Source organism: Ranitomeya imitator, chromosome 7, assembly GCF_032444005.1.
Source record: "Ranitomeya imitator isolate aRanImi1 chromosome 7, aRanImi1.pri, whole genome shotgun sequence".
Classification (NCBI taxonomy): domain Eukaryota; kingdom Metazoa; phylum Chordata; class Amphibia; order Anura; family Dendrobatidae; genus Ranitomeya; species Ranitomeya imitator.
In genome coordinates, this window is record NC_091288.1 from 56,965,382 (window position 1) to 56,984,552 (window position 19,171).

The following is a 19,171-nucleotide window of genomic DNA, read 5'->3' on the forward strand; positions in this document are numbered from 1 at the left end:
ATATCAGGTGCGGTAAAACTGAAATTAGTGGCACCACTCCAGAGCTGAAATTAAAAAAATAAAAACCCTGGAGTGGCGCTTTAAGGGGTTAGTTTCAACATCACTAATGCTTATAATTGCAAAGTGCTTGAAAAAAAAACAAGCAACTTTCCAGTTTGCTTCTTTTTTAAAATCCTTTCTGTTCTCAATTTTACATTTTATTGGTTAAAACTTATTGGCTAGGTTACCGGCCACTACTGCAGTCTAGAAGTGGTGTCCAAGAATGTGCAGTGCTTACAAGCCCTTTGTAATAGAGTTTGTAAGTGCTGATCTTCTAGACAGCTTAGTGCCCCTGCGCTCCACCTGTACCGCAGAGGTAAATCTGCCTCTGCTTGCAGCACCACAGATTGCACAGCTCGGCCCAGTGGTGCAACTATGTCGCTGGGTTAAACTGTCAGTCATCAGCAGCACATCGCACCACAGCAAGGCAGAATAGTGGCCCACTCTTGAGGATGAAACATGAGATTAGACCTTTAGAGGGGTTGTCCGGTCTTAAGCTACAAGTTTGCAGTCGCTCTATATGACTGCAGACTTGTGAATCCTGACATCACGACCACTGCACGATGTAAGGATTCTCTGCGGCCGGGGACACAAGAAGGCGGCCGTGTGACTGCAAGTATGTGATATGCATACTCCTGGCCACAATCTTACTAGACTGTTTCCGACCTGCTTGTAGACACATGCAATGAGCCAGGACATGCACGTCTTGACAGCATGTGACCACATATATGTAAATCCCATACCTGCGATCATGCTCCCGCCGCTCCCGGCACTGGAGAATCCTCACAGTGTGCTCTGTGCGCAATGTTAGGATTCACAAGTCTGCAGTCACGTGGACTGTATATAACTGGACAGTGCCAACACTGGAGAATCCTCACAGTGTGCTCTGTGCACAATGTTAGGATTCACAAGTCTGCAGTCACGTGGACTGTATATAACCGGACAGTGCCAACACTGGAGAATCCTCACAGTGTGCTCTGTGCACAATGTTAGGATTTACAAGTCTGCCACTGGGCACTATACAAAATTGTTATTTGGGCACTGTATTGTACACCAAAAGGGAGAGACATCGCCACATCCATCCTAAAGCTGACCCTGTGCTTAGCCGAAGTCTCACCCCACGGTCAGTGAGTCCCCTGTATTGAGTGGAAAGGGCGCAACAATGTAACACGATTTATATTAACAGTCTCAAATGTGACGGTTTAGAAAACACTTTAGCAATTTATTCCTTAATAACAATGTTAATAACAGTCATGCTAATGATAATGTAGCATTCATTATTCTGTTACATATAGGGTAAGTTCACACAGGACTTTTTTGCTGCGTATTTTTGCTGCGTTTTTATGCTAATTTTCAGTTGCTTATAGGTGCGTTTTTGGTGCGTTTTTTGGTGGTTTTTGTTGCGTATTTGGTGCGTTTTTTTGGTGCATATTTCTGGTGCGTTTTTTTTCTCTTTTTCCAGGCTAATGCCCTTGGATTTTCAGCAGCAAAAACGCAGCAAATAATGATACCTGCGTTTTTGCTGCGTTTTTTTCAACACTCATTCAAGTCAATGGGTGAAAAAACGCCGCAAAAACGCTGAAAGAAGTGACACGCTCTATGTAAAAAAAAAACCGCAGCAAAGCACAAAATACTGATCAAACAAAAAACCAATGTGTGTGCATGAGACTTCTGAAATCTCATAGGCTTTGCTGTTACTGGAAAAAGCAGCTGAAAATTAGCATTTAAAAACGCAACAAAAAAGTCCTGTGTGAACTTACCCTAAGGCATCATTTTATGATTATTATTTTACTATTCCCAAACAAGAAAATCCCACTGGGTAACAACTCAGACACCGTCCTCTGCCAGTCACTGCCTGCTCCTTGGTTTCCTTTAAAATGCTCTACCCCCCTGTCAGCATGAGCAGCCCCTCTGTGCACAGAGATGTCCTGGTCAACTCCCCTGTCAGGGTCACAATGAAGGCTTGCCAGGCTGACCCTCCTTTTTCACAAGGACCATCCTCTGTAAATGTGTCTCCCCTCCCTGTGGAAGTGTGCACTGCCCCTCTCTGAGCTGTGTGTGTGAGCTCTGCATTCTCAGCAGCATTGTCAGGCTCAGGCTGAACTTCCAGCTCCCCTCCTTCCTGGGATACAGGGGGCACCATGAAGATGCTGAGGGGAGACCTCCCTGTGACCCTGCTGCACCTTTACCTTTTGCTAGGAGGTGGCACAGCACAGCAGGGCCAAGGTCAGGGCCCCATCAAGGAACCATCCCTGCCTGGCACTGGACCTGGTACTGAGATCTTTTTCCCCCCTCCAGACAGAAAATCTTCCTATCAAGGTAACATTACATGATCTTTGATTTTCCAGTAACTTCTACCTATCTTCATCCCAGACTCATGATCCAGACTGATAATAATGATCATAAGGTTTAGCGTTTGCCAAGTCGAAGTAACATCTCGTTCCCATCACCACCAAATTTTGGGGGAATGTGAATCGTAGTCTAAGTAGCGTGTGCTGGAAATGATAGATACATGGAAGTGTGTCGGATTCTGGTTTCTTATATTTACTGTTCTTCTTTTATGATTTTATAGTATCAGATATTTCGACCAAGTTTGTTTTATTTTTCATCGCGACCTTATAAGAATCCGTATTATTTGGCGACAACGTATTACCTTCCTTTAATCAGGGCAATGCTTCGCTTACAGTTATCCGTAGATCGTGCAGAGGTAACGTGTCCACCCACCTCTGTAATTTTGGAAATAAAAAAAAAAGAGATAATATTTTGGGCGGAGGTTTTGCCGCATCGGTGGGAGGAGACACCACAAAAGACACAATGGGGCAAATAGTAGCCAATGACTATGTGGGAATATTAACTGTATACTGGTGGTAGGGAGCCTGGAAGAAGTGACTAGTCGGCTGTTTTATTAAACTTTCCATTGAAAAATGTGGATGTAGAATTATTTTAATGAATACTTTGTGAACTTTACATAATGACTTAGTGTTAAATATTGAAACTTTACACGTATATTGATTGTATGGACAAAATCAGATTTGGGGTAAAATCCAAACTGCTTCTCTTATCACTATACATAATGGGTCATTATGTATTTTTAGCCCACAATGTGTATGGAAATAATGTATAACAGTTTTATTATCCCATAAGAATCCGAATTTTGGCTTTGAGGAACAAAACATTTTTTTTTTCTTTTTTGCAGTTATAACTTTTTTTTACCTTTTGTTCAACATTAGCTGTATGAGACAACGGGCCCGATTCATCATTTGGGATTTATTTCTTCTTTTTTCTTGCTTCTTTTTTTTGTCTTGTTTCTTTACTGTCTTCTTTTTTTTTTTCTTTGAATTTAGTCTTGTTTAGTCTCGCTGATGTTTTTTGCCACAAATTCTTCAAAATGGAACACGCGGTTCATGAATTTGTCAAAAATGATCTTTATTTTTGTCCTCAAGCAGTTTAGTTCAGTGACTTTTCACCACCAAAAGTCACAATTGTTTTGAAAAATTGCAAAAATGTGACAAGTCGGACAATCCTCCAGAACCTTTTGCTAGGCTGTAACCAAAGTGATATTTGCTAAAACATTTACCTTTGGTAAAAGTCACATTTCATGGCACTGTTTAAAACATCTGGATAAGCAAAGTTATAGAGATAAAATAAAAGAAAAGCCTTAAAAAAGAAAGGCAACTTAAAAAGTGCTGCAAAACGTTTAGAGAATAAGTTACAAATACTAAAGATACTAAAATGGAGCAAACAACTGTAGAAAACTGGACTTTTTTGCCAGATTAGTGTACTTTATCAGGCCTCTCAGCTCTCAGGGTTTTCTTGGGTGTCACCTGGATTTTATACCCAATCACCTGGTCACCTTTGCTATTGACCCAATGACTCAACAGGCAGAAGATCTTGCTGCGTTGTTGAGTCGCGCTTCCTACTTTTTGGGGCACAATCTACAATCTACGTCCGATCTCATGAAGTGCAAGTAGACTACCATAGATCCAACCAATCAGCTGCTGTGTTCTACTAATGTGCAATGCTGCCATCTAGTGGCCTCATTTCCCACTCTTTTTTGTACCGTTAGGATAAGGTAGCTGCCAGCAACGACCCTGCTCCTCTTCACTTCTCTTACCACAGAGGTTAGAGGCCCCTAATTGTGTGTAGGTTAGGATAATTATATGAAGATATACCGTATATTTTGTGAAAAAAAAGTAGTTGTGAAGTGATTATACTCTTCTCAGGAATAAAACTGCAATACCAAGAAGGAAAAGTTGTGGAATTCTGGACATCATAGGATGGATAGTCATGTTAATGATGTGCAAATGATGTACAATCATGTACAATGCCCATGCCCATCAGGGCCGTGGGGTACTCGGGACCGGGCCGGACAGTTCTTTGGGGAAGTCAAGGGGCTGTGACCCGGGTCCGTGCCCCTGGGCATGCAATAAAAATGCAAGGGGAGTAGTTATATGGGATTGATTCATGACGCCACCACTGGTGTTCGGCAAGAGATGGCCGATGCTGCGGTTCAGGTCCACTGGGGCCGATGGTGACGCAGCAAAGGTGGTACAGCTCCCCATGGGTAGAGCAGGGGCTCCAGGGCAGATAAAACAGTCGGTTCAGGTGGTGGTGAGTGTTCGGGTGCAGAAAATAAGCAAGGGACGCAGAAAAGTGCAGTTTTCTTTACCTTCACCTCTTGGTAGATGAACATGCAGTCCGGGGTACCAGTTACAGATGACAGCAGGAGTGCAGCTAGCCTGGAAGCATTCAGAGGGTTCACCTTGCCAGGAAGGGTTGGAAGCCTTCCTGCTGCACTCTATTTTCGGGTCCCTGCTGCCTGTAACTAGCTGCAGCCCTCTCCTATGTGTTGGCTCTGACCTGTATGGCAGACACCGCGAGCCTATCATGAGCACTGCCTGTTCACTAGCAGCCCTGGGCTCTTGGTCTGCTGCGGTGCCTCCGGGTGTTCGGTGTGGCCAGGGAGCTTGCAATCACCTGCCTGCCAGATACGGCTGTTGGGGCGTAAAGCACCCACACAGCCAAGGACTCTGGCGTCCCTTTAGTCAGCGCTCCACTCCGGGGTCAGTTCTCATGCAGCTGCAATTTCCCAGAGCCCTTGTCTCCACTTCTCTCTCCGAGTAACTTCCTAAAATACTACACTGACTCCTCCTCCCGACCAGAGAGCAGCTCCCCTGAAGTCTGGTCTAGAGCTCCCCCTTCTGGCCTGAAGCAGGAATTGTGATGCATGCTGTGTATTACCTGGCATGGGGACCTCTTCCTGCTTCCAGGCATGATATCACCACTCAGAGAGAGGCAATGTCACCGTGGCAACCGGACTCTGGGGTGCCACACGTGTCCTTATTTTTTCCGTTTGCTTTTCTTTGGCCTTCTCTGTCTGTAGCTGCACCGCAGATATATTTTAGCCTTCTAGCACTCCTTTAACCATGCCCCTTTATACCACACCCCATAAAGACCACTCCCATTTGACATAGAACACTGAGAATCAGTGTTGAGATCTTTCCCAGGTTGACCTTTGAACTTAGGTGTTAGGGATAAAGTGATCCTACATGAATATATTAGGAAATTGTATACACATAACAATGTCCTTGAACAATTTTCTACAGTGGCACTGGAGGTCTGTCAGTAGAATAAGACCTTCGTCCTAGAGTAATCAGGGATATTATAAAATCACTGGATTGTCACCCTGTACCACCGACACGGCATTGGAGTCCGCCACTGGGTCTGTATAGAGAACCTAAACTAATAGGAATGAAAACTAGGTCAGCACAAATGGCTGCATAAATACTATATTGGCCATCGTTCATAAATGATGTCAATTAATTCAACACATATTGCTTGTGTTGCTGATCCACTGATGTCTTCGATACGCTGAACAGTTTTTGGTGAACCAGCCAAATGTAATTTCATTGTTTACAGTTTCAGTCCATTATGACCCAGTGATATTTTTGATGCCATAAGTGAAAATATTCAGATATTTCTAACCAGTAAATAGTATTGTGTCTAAAACATCCTGTGATCCACTGATGCAGTGCCGAGTCTCCTGCTAAGTACCAATACTTCGTGGAGATGGCACTGGCCCAGTTGGTTTTGATAACATTTTGATCATTTACAATGTGTTGTGGCAGCCTGATGATCCAATGGGTTTGACTTACAAGACTGGCATTTTATAATTAATGTTATGCCTAGTGATTATTGGTGATTTAGGTGCCATCTGTGACCCATTCTGTTTTAGTTGATCCAAGAGGTAAAGGTTCTCCTTGTGGAGAGTGCCAAGTGAACATAAGGAGACTTATAGGCCATGCAGTGCTCTTCTGGGAATTTAAATATGCAAATAATCTCTTCAGAGAGAACAGGATCTCTTATGCCACCTATTGGATGTAGCAATCCTAAAGTCAATATAGACCCCTTAACAAGCATTGCCACGTGACTTGGGGCAAACACCCCCAAAAACATCTGCAAAATAGAGTTTTTAGTTTGGCTTTTAATGCTAAATCATGTGGCAAGGATCATTAAAGGGTCAATATTGATGTTTAGGATTTCTACATCTAATAGGTGGCATTAGAGTTGCTGTCAATCTGTTCTAGTGATTTGGTGTGAATCCAGAAGTAGAGATTACCCATGGTGATCTAGGAAGTTATATTTAACAGCGAGTGACCTCCCGGCTGGGTCAGGTTAACTGGTTGTTCAGTAGCAATCCCTGATTACTTAGTAACCATCCAGTGAGTTCCAGTTGTTGGTTCCCTGTTGTGAATTCTGTGGCAGAGCTCCCTCCTGTGGTCACAAGTGGTACTTCGGCTGGTTCTCTCTGTGAGCTTCCGTTGGTGGAGGAAAGTGGTACTGCGGCTTCGGAGTTTCCTTCCTCAGGTGATGTGGTGAAGTCGTTAGGTGCTGCTCTATTTAACTCCACCTAGTGCTTTGATCCTGGCCTCCAGTCAATGTTCTAGTATTGGACCTGTTTCCTCCTGGATCGTTCCTGTGACCTGCTGCTCTGCATAGCTAAGTTCCTCTTTGCTATTTGTTTGCTGTTTTTTTCTGTCCAGCTTGTCAATTTGTTTTTTACTGCTTGCTGGAAGCTCTGGGACGCAGAGGGTGTACCTCCGTGCCGTTAGTTCGGTACGGAGGGTCTTTTTGCCCCTTTGCGTGGTTTTTGTAGGGTTTTGTGTTGACCGCAAAGTTACCTTTCCTATCCTCGCTCTGTTCAGATAGTTGGGCCTCACTTTGCTAAATCTATTTCATCTCTACGTTTGTCTTTTCATCTTAACTCTCAGTCATTATATGTGGGGGCTGCCTTTTCCTTTGGGGTATTTCTCTGAGGCAAGGTAGGCTTATTTTCTATCTTCAGGCTAGCTAGTTTCTCAGGCCGTGCCGAGTTGCATAGGGAGCGTTAGGCGCAATCCACGGCTGCCTTTAGTGTGGTTGGAGAGGATTAGGGATTGCGGTCAACAGAGTTCCCACGTCTCAGAGCTCGTTCTTGTTTTTTGGGTTATTGCCAGGTCACTGTATGTGCGCTGACCTCTATGTCCATTGTGGTACTGAATTACCTTTCATAACAGTACTGGAGGCCAAAAGTACTAATGATTCCCAATAGAGGGAAAAAAGAAGTTCTGAGACCATTTTTTTTTCTTTGCACTGTGTTTTGCCTTTTTTTTCCCCTAGACATTTGGGTGGTTCAGGACACAGGTGTAGCAATGGACATTAAAGGTCTGTTTTCATGTGTGGATCAGCTCACTGCAAGAGTACAAAGTATTCAAGACTTTGTGGTTCAGAATTCTATGTTAGAACCGAGAATTCCTATTCCTGATTTGTTTTTTGGAGATAGAACTAAATTTCTGAGTTTCAAAAATAATTGTAAACTATTTCTGGCTTTGAAACCTCGCTCCTCTGGTGACCCAGTTCAACAAGTTAGGATCGTTATTTCTTTTTTGCGTGGCGACCCTCAGGACTGGGCATTTTCTCTTGCGTCAGGAGATCCTGCATTAAGTAATATCGATGCATTTTTCCTGGCGCTCGGATTGCTGTACGATGAGCCTAATTCTGTGGATCAGGCAGAGAAGAATTTGCTGGCTCTGTGTCAGGGTCAGGATGAAATAGATGTATATTGTCAGAAATTTAGAAAGTGGTCCGTACTCACTCAGTGGAATGAAGGTGCGCTCGCAGCTATTTTCAGAAAAGGTCTCTCGGAAGCCCTTAAGGATGTCAAGGTGGGATTTCCTATGCCTGCTGGTCTGAATGAGTCTATGTCTTTGGCCATTCAGATCGGTCGACGCTTGCGCGAGCGTAAATCTGTGCACCATTTGGCGGTATTACCTGAGCTTAAACCTGAGCCTATGCAGTGCGATAGGACTGAGTTGAACGGCAAGAACACAGACGTCTGAATGGGCTTTGTTTCTACTGTGGTGATTCCACTCATGCTATCTCTGATTGTCCTAAGCGCACTAAGCGGTTCGCTAGGTCTGCCACCATTGGTACGGTACAGTCAAAATTTCTTCTGTCTGTTACCTTGATCTGCTCTTTGTCATCGTATTCTGTCATGGCATTTGTGGACTCAGGCGCTGCTCTGAATTTGATGGACTTGGAGTATGCTAGGCGTTGTGGGTTTTTCTTGGAGCCCTTGCAGTGTCCTATTCCATTGAGAGGAATTGATGCTACGCCTTTGGCCAAGAATAAGCCTCAGTACTGGACCCAGCTGACCATGTGCATGGCTCCTGCACATCAGGAGGTTATTCGCTTTCTGGTGTTGCATAATCTGCATGATGTGGTAGTGTTGGGGTTGCCATGGCTACAAGTCCATAATCCAGTATTAGATTGGAAATCCATGTCTGTGTCCAGCTGGGGTTGTCAGGGGGTACATGGTGATGTCCCATTTCTGACTATTTCGTCATCCACCCCTTCTGAGGTTCCTGAGTTCTTGTCTGATTACCGGGATTTATTTGATGAGCCCAAGTCCGATACCCTACCTCCGCATAGGGATTGTGATTGTGCTATCGATTTGATTCCTGGTAGTAAATTCCCAAAAGGTCGACTGTTTAATTTATCTGTGCCTGAGCACGCCGCTATGCGGAGTTATGTGAAGGAGTCTTTGGAGAAGGGGCATATTCGCCCGTCATCGTCGCCATTAGGAGCAGGGTTCTTTTTTGTAGCCAAGAAGAATGGTTCACTGAGACCTTGTATAGATTACCGCCTTCTAAATAAGATCACGGTTAAATTTCAGTACCCCTTGCCATTGTTATCTGATTTGTTTGTTCGGATTAAGGGGGCTAGTTGGTTCACCAAGATAGATCTTCGTGGTGCGTATAATCTTGTGCGTATTAAGCGAGGCGATGAGTGGAAAACTGCATTTAATACGCCCGAGGGCCATTTTGAGTATCTAGTAATGCCATTCGGACTTGCCAATGCTCCATCAGTGTTTCAGTCCTTTATGCATGACATCTTCCGAGAGTACCTGGATAAATTCCTGATTGTGTACTTAGATGACATTTTGATCTTCTCGGATGATTGGGAGTCTCATGTGAAGCAGGTCAGAATGGTGTTTCAGGTCCTGCGTGCTAATTCTTTGTTTGTGAAGGGATCAAAGTGTCTCTTTGGTGTTCAGAAGGTTTCATTTTTGGGGTTCATCTTTTCCCCTTCTACTATCGAGATGGACCCTGTTAAGGTCCAAGCCATCCATAATTGGACTCAGCCGACATCTCTGAAAAGTCTGCAAAAGTTCCTGGGCTTTGCTAATTTTTATCGTCGCTTCATCTGCAATTTTTCTAGTATTGCTAAACCATTGACCGATTTGACCAAGAAAGGTGCTGATTTGGTCAATTGGTCTTCTGCTGCGGTGGAAGCTTTTCAAGAGTTGAAGCGTCGTTTTTCTTCTGCCCCTGTGTTGTGTCAACCAGATGTTTCGCTTCCGTTCCAGGTCGAGGTTGATGCTTCTGAGATTGGAGCAGGGGCTGTTTTGTCGCAGAGAAGTTCTGATTGCTCGGTGATGAAACCATGCACCTTCTTTTCCAGGAAGTTTTCGCCTGCTGAGCGAAATTATGATGTGGGCAATCGAGAGTTGCTGGCCATGAAGTGGGCATTCGAGGAGTGGCGTCATTGGCTTGAAGGAGCTAAGCATCGCGTGGTGGTCTTGACTGATCATAAGAACTTGACTTATCTCGAGTCCGCCAAGCGGTTGAATCCTAGACAAGCTCGTTGGTCGTTGTTTTTTGCCCGTTTTGACTTTGTGATTTCATACCTTCCGGGCTCTAAAAATGTGAAGGCGGATGCTCTGTCTAGGAGTTTTGTGCCCGACTCTCCGGGTGTATCTGAGCCGGCGGGTATCCTCAAAGAGGGAGTAATTGTGTCTGCCATCTCCCCTGATTGGCGGCGGGTGCTGCAAAAATTTCAGGCTAATAAACCTGATCGTTGCCCAGCGGAGAAACTGTTTGTCCCTGATAGGTGGACGAATAAAGTTATCTCTGAGGTTCATTGTTTGGTGTTGGCTGGTCATCCTGGAATCTTTGGTACCAGAGAGTTAGTGGCTAGATCCTTTTGGTGGCCATCTCTGTCGCGGGATCTGCGTACTTTTGTGCAGTCCTGTGGGATTTGTGCTCGGGCTAAGCCCTGCTGTTCTCGTGCCAGTGGGTTGCTTTTGCCCTTGCCGGTCCCGAAGAGGCCTTGGACACATATCTCTATGGATTTTATTTCAGATCTTCCCGTCTCTCAAAAGATGTCAGTCATTTGGGTGGTCTGTGATCGCTTCTCTAAGATGGTCCATTTGGTACCCTTGTCTAAATTGCCTTCCTCCTCTGATTTGGTGCCATTGTTTTTCCAGCATGTGGTTCGTTTACATGGCATTCCAGAGAATATCGTTTCTGACAGAGGTTCCCAGTTTGTTTCGAGGTTTTGGCGAGCCTTTTGTGGTAGGATGGGCATTGACTTGTCTTTTTCTCGGCTTTCCATCCTCAGACTAATGGCCAGACCGAACGAACCAATCAGACCTTGGAAACATATCTTAGATGCTTTGTTTCTGCTGATCAGGATGACTGGGTGTCCTTTTTGCCTTTGGCTGAGTTCGCCCTTAATAATCGGGCCAGCTCGGCTACCTTGGTTTCACCGTTTTTCTGCAACTCTGGGTTCCATCCTCGTTTCTCTTCAGGGCAGGTTGAGTCTTCGGACTGTCCTGGTGTGGATACTGTGGTGGACAGGTTGCAGCAGATTTGGACTCATGTAGTGGACAATTTGACTTTGTCCCAGGAGAAGGCTCAACGTTTCGCTAATTGCAGATGCTGTGTGGGTCCCCGACTTCGGGTTGGGGACTTGGTTTGGTTATCTTCTCGTCATATTCCTATGAAGGTTTCCTCTCCTAAGTTTAAACCTCGTTTTATTGGTCCGTATAGGATTTCTCAGGTTCTTAATCCTGTGTCTTTTCGTCTGACCCTTCCAGATTCTTTTTCCATACATAACGTATTCCATAGGTCATTGTTGCGGAGATACGTGGCACCTATGGTTCCATCTGTTGATCCTCATGCCCCGGTTTTGGTGGAGGGGGAGTTGGAGTATATTGTGGAGAAGATTTTGGATTCTCGTGTTTCAAGGCGGAAACTCCAGTATCTGGTTAAGTGGAAGGGTTATGCTCAGGAAGATAATTCCTGGGTCTTTGCCTCTGATGTCCATGCTCCCGATCTTGTTCGTGCCTTTCATATGGCTCATCCTGGTCGTCCTGGGAGCTCTGGTGAGGGTTCGGTGACCCCTCCTCAAGGGGGGGGTACTGTTGTGAATTCTGTGGCAGAGCTCCCTCCTGTGGTCACAAGTGGTACTTCGGCTGGTTCTCTCTGTGAGCTTCCGTTGGTGGAGGAAAGTGGTACTGCGGCTTCGGAGTTTCCTTCCTCAGGTGATGTGGTGAAGTTGTTAGGTGCTTCTCTATTTAACTCCACCTAGTGCCTTGATCCTGGCCTCCAGTCAATGTTCTAGTATTGGACCTGTTTCCTCCTGGATCGTTCCTGTGGCCTGCTGCTCTGCATAGCTAAGTTCCTCTTTGCTATTTGTTTGCTGTTTTTTTCTGTCCAGCTTGTCAATTTGTTTTTTACTGCTTGCTGTAAGCTCTGGGACGCAGAGGGTGTACCTCCGTGCCGTTAGTTCGGTACGGAGGGTCTTTTTGCCCCTTTGCGTGGTTTTTGTAGGGTTTTGTGTTGACCGCAAAGTTACTTTTCCTATCCTCGCTCTGTTCAGATAGTTGGGCCTCACTTTGCTAAATCTATTTCATCTCTACGTTTGTCTTTTCATCTTAACTCTCAGTCATTATATGTGGGGGCTGCCTTTTCCTTTGGGGTATTTCTCTGAGGCAAGGTAGGCTTATTTTCTGTCTTCAGGCTAGCTAGTTTCTCAGGCCGTGCCGAGTTGCATAGGGAGCGTTAGGCGCAATCCACGGCTGCCTTTAGTGTGGTTGGAGAGGATTAGGGATTGCGGTCAACAGAGTTCCCACGTCTCAGAGCTCGTTCTTGTTTTTTGGGTTATTGCCAGGTCACTGTATGTGCGCTGACCTCTATGTCCATTGTGGTACTGAATTACATTTCATAACAGTTCCCATCCATTTTGATCCAGTAAGCATCCGTCTTGAACCAATAGTGTTGTAGACATCACTTATGACCTGATGGCCACTCATAACGACCTAGTACCATCACATCTATTTGTAGTAACTTAGTTTTCATTCCTGTTAGTTTAGGTTCCTTTTACAGTCCCAGTGGCCTACAATGGCTCAGTGGTGTAGTGTGATGATCCAGTGATTGTATAAAATCCCTGATCATTCCATGGACTTAGAGGTTGCTTGTCTACTTATTCCACTGACTCAGAGATGCTGATACACAATTTTTACCAATTTTAAGAAGAAACTAAACTTCTTAGGCCTATAACCATTCCAAGAGGTTGGGTACAGTACTTAGAGTACGTGAGTGATGCTTCTTAATGACTAAGATATATTTCATAGTAAGCAGCCATATCAGTTGTCCATGTCAGCTTGACAGTGGAAAAACCACACAACAATTTAGTGAGTTTTAAAAACTGTAATATACTGTCACGCCGTTTACGGCGATAAAGCGGCAGGACGGTGTACTGGAACCCGCACCTATCCCTGCCACTATAAGGCGTCCTGGCTTTCCCTTATCTCGGGGGTACCTATGAAGGTTAGGAGGCCCGAGCTGCCAGCGTATCCCTGTCTCCTGTGCAGGCCCTAACAGTGACCCCCTCTCCCCCCAAGGGAGGTGGACTGCCCCAGTGTATAAATATCACAATTAATAGGTAAACAGACAAGGTAAAAGAAAACCACACTTAGCTTGATGCTGCAAGGCACAGCAAGAAGAAACACCAGATACAACGGACACAGCTGTAGAACAACAGTTCCCAGCTAGCTCCTACTCTTGGCTTGGTCGCTGAAGAATGAACTAACACCGACAGTCAGCTGATGAACCAGGTAACCTCTTAAAGGATGGAGGGAGTGGTCAACACAAATATCAGCTGACCCAGCAGCAATGCAGTAATGCAGCAATGCAGTAACATCAGCGGCCACCGGGGGGGGGGAACTGCATTAACCCCCGATGACCAGAAAGGAAAAAAGGTCTAATACTGAGGCAAACCAGATCTGCCACAAATCCAAAATTGGATCGTGACATATACACTCTATGAACAAAAGTATTGGGACACATCTCTTAAAGGGGTTATAAAGTCACTATATATTGATGACCTTCGAGAAAGACTACCAGCCCGACAGATGGCACCCTCACTGAACAAATGTTATTAGCTCGGGGAGGGGGCAGATATAAATACAATGAATGGAGCTGCAAAGCCCATCTCCATTCTTTTTGTAGTGTCTGCTTCCGGATACCGCTCCTGTTCAAGATTGGATTGGTTGGGCTTACTATCTCTGGTTAATCCAATAAATAACCACTTGTATGCAAGGTATATGTCATGCACCACTAGAAATAAATCATCCAAAACAAAAAGTGCAATACAAAGACACAGTATTAAAATTATTTTTTATTAATTGTAATATAAAATAAAAAAATAATAATATACAAAATAAGGCTGATAAGTATCGAACACACTATAATGGTATGACAGGACACCTCAAAATTTGCAAAATATTACATAGACCCTGTACTCATGACACATAAATATTGCACTAAAGAAAAATTAATTAATACAGATAGTATAATAAATAAATAAATATACAAGTGTATTTATCATATAATCCCTAATCAAAAAAATAGTGAAAATAGTATATATAATGAAAAATAGTAATTTTTTATTTTATATTACAATTAATAAAAAATAATTTTAATACTGTGTCTTTGTATTGCACTTTTTGTTTTGGATGATTACTATCTCTGGTGTTGGCTGGCTGTAAACACGTTAAATGAGCTGCAAAGCAGCCAGGTACTGCAGAACAAATCCTAAAGAAAGGTCCATAAATGTATGCGTTAAACTGAGATGCAAAGCTCAGGAGCTGTACTGCAGTACCTGGCAGCAGTGGCTACACAATGAATAGAGCTGTTCTTTCCAACTACCCTTTGCCTTTTGTGTTTACATCCAGCAGCCACAAACACTTTGAAAAGCTGATTGGTGGGTGCTGTGTGTTAAACCCTTGCCAATCTAATATTGATGACCTATGCTATGTGACAACCGCATTAATCATTATATTCAGGTTTTTCATTCACTATCATTGCCACAGGGTTATAAAATCCAGCCCCTTGCCTTTATAAATATATGTGAAAGCATGGCTCATTCTAAAGAGCTCACTGAGTTTGATCATGGTACTGTTAGAGAACCCACCTTTCGAACAAGTCAGTTTTTAAAAAATCACCTGTGAGTGGCATTATTAAAAAGTTGACATATTAAGGAATCACTGTAAGCTTAATCTCGAGGCCACAAAGTTTCAGAGAGGGTTCACTGAGTGCCGAGGTGCGAAATGCAAAATTGCCTGACAATTGGGTTCATTCGATTTCCAATACAGGAAAGATATATATCTTGGTACCGTGTTAGCCAGTAAATACGTGATTCTCCAGAATTTCTTTTAGTCTATGCCTGATGAAGAGACGTATGTAGTCTCGAAAGCTTGCAATTTGTTACCATCTTTTCAGTTAGCCATTAAAAGGTATCAACCACTGAGGACTCTCAATTCTAAATATTTTTTCGATTTCCAAGGAATACATTTTGGATGCAAATTGAATTCCTTGCCCAAATTTGGTCAAATCTTTGAATTTTGACAGATTTACTCAACTGTTCTGTGGAGTAATGAATCACCCTTCTCTATCTGGCATCTGATGGTCAAGTCTGGGTGTGGTGAATACTAGAAGAACGTTACCTGTTTGACTTCATAGTTCAAACTGTAAACTTTGGTGGAGGAGGGATAATGCTATGGGGCTGGTTTTGAGGGGTCGGCCTAGACCTCTTAGTTCCAGTAAAGTGAAATCTTAATGCTTCAGCATACAAGACATTTTGGACATTTGTAGCATCCAGCTTTGTGGGAATAGTTTAAGGATGGTCTTTTTCTGTTAAAGCATGACTGCGCTCCAGAGCACAATTGAAGGTCTATAAAAATGGGTGTAACGATTGCGGTCGCAGAGGGTGCAACCACAATTTGTCATCACTGTAGGGCAACTATTTGAACTGGAAGCACGTCAGAGAACCTGCTCCACAATACAAGCTGCCAGCCAATCAGAGGCCAGCAGCTGACTTTGGCGTGCCCATGGCTCGGGGCGTATGGCAGTGACGTCATGCGCTACCTGACGCTTGCATGCTGAAGTTAGTCGCTGGCTACAGAAGAGGATGCTGTGTTGTGTGGGAGTGGGGGCAAGGTGAGTAGAATTGTATGTCCTTATAGGATTTAGAACGGTACAAGAGGAAGGGGGCAGGTCCAAATTATGCATCGGGGCTAATCGGACTCTAGTTACGCCACTGTCCATAAAGGCAGGGTTGGCTGACTTTTTTTGTAGAATAACTTGATTGGCTTGGCTTCACAGAGCCTCCCTCCCAACATCATCAAACATCTTTGAGATGATATAGAACGTGAAATTGCGAGCCAGGCCCTATAGTCCAACATCAGTGTCTGACCGTACAAATACTTTTCTGGATGAAGAGGCAAAAAATCCCAACTACGGGCCCCAAAATCGTATGGAAAGCCTTCCCTAGGATAATGGAAGCTATTACAACTGCAAAGGTGGGGCAACGGATTAGTGGCTACAGATTCACAATCAGGTGTCATAAAAACTCTCCTAGGTGTAATGTGACAGTGTCCCAGTACTTTTATCATATACAGTGTATGGTCTGTCTAACTTCTTACCTAACTGACCAAGTCAAAAAGCCATTTTTAGCACTCTAAGAAGATGTTTAGGATGTACATTATAAGGCCCCAATGGAAAACCAACCACTTGGAGTGTGGATAAAACATGAAGCACAGATGACTTTGACTTTAATAACTTTTTTTGATAACTGTTCGCAGAATGTTATCTCACTTAAAGTGTAACCGTTTATATATAAAATTCTCAATATAACAGCAAAATCTGTATTCAATGAACACAGATTTTTCCATTACTGAGATAGATGACAATTGGCGCTATGAAGCTCTATGGAGGACTGTTACTGTCATTTCAGGAGAACTTGCATGTAACGTTTTTTGCTCCCAGCGGTCCGCCACAACACGGCGTAACCGTTGCAAGACGTGTGTCAATGCGTCGCAATGCGTCGCTAATGTTAATCTATGGGGCAAAAACGCATCCTGCAAACAACTTTGCAGGATGCGTTTTTTCCCCTAAACGACGCATTGCGACGTATTGAAAAAAACGCCAGTGTGAAAGTAGCCTAATTTGTCACCAAAAGATCCTATAATAAGCAGATGCAGTTTTCAGTATATTAATATAAAAATAACGTGATTGTATTTCTTTGGTTTTCAGATTGTCCTGTGGATATTTTCTTTGTGTTGGACACATCAGAGAGTGTTGCTCTTCGTGTGAAACCATTCAAGACACTTGTGACCCAAGTGAAAAAGTTTACTGAAAAGTTTATAGATAAACTGACTACAAGGTGAATTTTATTCATTCATATGATTCTTTTCACCCTAAACTAATAAGAAAATGTACATAATTATGAAGAACTATTACTCAAAAGCATAGGTGTATGTTCGCATTTGGCCCTAAACGTCTTTCTCATTTTAGGTATTATCGATGTGACCGCCATCTTGTGTGGAATGCCGGAGCTCTGCATTACAGCGATGAAGTCATCCTCATTAGCCCCCTGCTTAGTCTAGCCAAAGATCGGGATACCTTAAAGGCTAGGGTGGATAAAGTAGAGTACATTGGAAAAGGTACTCACACGGACTGCGCCATCAAAAGAGGCATTGAAGAGGTCTTGATTGGGTTTGTATAATATATCTTATACTATAACTAAAAGTCTTCAATTCTTAATTTTTGTCTTATTTTCCTTTGTCTTGGAGTTTTTGTTGCCGTTGTTTTGGCGCTAAATTGTTCTAATATGGCGCAGGCAATTCATGGGATTTGAGCAAAGTAAATAATGGCCAAAGGCAAACGTTTCACAAAATGTCGCTAAAATAGGGGCAAAGTTTTTTTAATGTTATTCCATGGGGTGAACTGCAGTACATTTGTGACAAATGATGAATTGGACAAAAACGTCTGTAAACCTAAACTCCGAGATAAAAACAATCTGGCTGGTGAATCTATTTTTCTACTTATCTATACATCTCATCTATAATCTGTGGGGCCACTTCATCAAGACTGGCCGGCAGACATGACCATACCCCGTTCCACCTGTCCGCCTATCTCAACCCATTTCGGTGGAGCTGACTTAAACTGGCATAAACGTCAAAGATCGCAGCATTTTTGTGCAACTCTGCGTCGCGCAAACATTTTTGTAATGTTTCAGGGCTTTTACACCAGTTTTGTGGCATAAATGTTTTGATGAATTGGCCCTCTTGTGTTTATTCTACTGGTATTCTATCTGTTCTCATACAACTTGACTTCATCGTACAGAGGATCCCACCAGAGGGAGAACAAGTATCTAGTTGTGGTGACTGATGGTCATCCTTTGGAAGGATACAAGGAGCCATGTGGTGGTCTGGAAGATGCTGCGAATGAAGCCAAGCACCTTGGAATTAAGGTCTTCTCTGTGGCTATATCACCAAACCACCTGGTAAGATGAAGACTCTTGGCTACTTCCATATTCTGCAAATACATTGACGTTTTTCGTTTTCTTATTTCCGCGATGTGCTACTCAGCTTCTGATGTTTCCCCTTTTCACGTATGCAGGAGCCACGTCTCAGTGTCATAGCCTCTGATCCCAACTACAGGAAGAATTTCACAGCGACAAGTGCTGCAGGTCTGTCTGACCTGGAGATAGAAAACACCATTGATTCCATCATTGACACCATTGTAAGTATTGATAAAGAGCTCAAGATACATTTTGTGTACAAGAAAACAGGAGACAACATAATTGAAAATCAGTCTTGGTTCCATTTTACATTGCTGTTGTATGTTTTTCTTTGTAAGGAGAAGTGAAGGATCTGCTCATTCTCACCATATAATGTTAATTTATTTTCGAGCAATTACAGCTCATAGATATGGGCAAAGGCAAATCCATTGACGTTAATAGGGCTTGTGGACATTCCAGTATTTTTGATGCAAACAAAACTACTAATAAGTCTGATAGAAGCTTAGACAGAATGGCTTAAAGGGTCATTCCCAATATAATAAGTTATCCCTTTTCAATAGATGGGAGCTAAGTTACTCATTGCTGGAGTTCTGACCACTGGGACCTCCAGTGATCCTGAAGATTAGGCTGTGTAGCGTGGTAACCCTGAGATGAATGGAGTTGCACATGTTCGACCTCAGCTCCACTGATTTCTATGGAACTGATGGAATTAGCTGTGCGGTGTAGTCAGCTTTCTCCAACAACACCATAGACTAGGGGTGGGGAACCTCAGGCCATTCATGGCCCATGATGACCTTTTCTCCGACTTCTGTGCAGATTTCTGTAGACCTTTTAATTTGTTCTTGCTCTGTGAGTACAACCACGCAGCGTTCATTACTGACCTCGGAGATGTGTGCAATGAATGATTACGTCTGACACCAGTGACAGCATCAAGAATTACTTT

The 19,171-nt window shown here is 43.5% G+C and overlaps 1 protein-coding gene across 1 annotated transcript in view; it reads left to right on the forward strand.

Annotated features, from left to right (window-relative positions):
• The first annotated feature begins 2,078 nt into the window (after nt 1-2,078).
• The window catches only part of COL6A1 (collagen type VI alpha 1 chain), a 59,741-nt gene continuing 42,648 nt past the window's right edge, over nt 2,079-19,171 (forward strand). Inside the window, exons 1-5 of the mRNA XM_069733259.1 lie at nt 2,079-2,358; nt 16,959-17,088; nt 17,220-17,420; nt 18,051-18,210; nt 18,327-18,449. Coding sequence (XP_069589360.1) covers nt 2,181-2,358; nt 16,959-17,088; nt 17,220-17,420; nt 18,051-18,210; nt 18,327-18,449 — 792 coding nt within the window. The 5' untranslated portion in view covers nt 2,079-2,180. The remainder of the gene's footprint in view (nt 2,359-16,958; nt 17,089-17,219; nt 17,421-18,050; nt 18,211-18,326; nt 18,450-19,171) is intronic.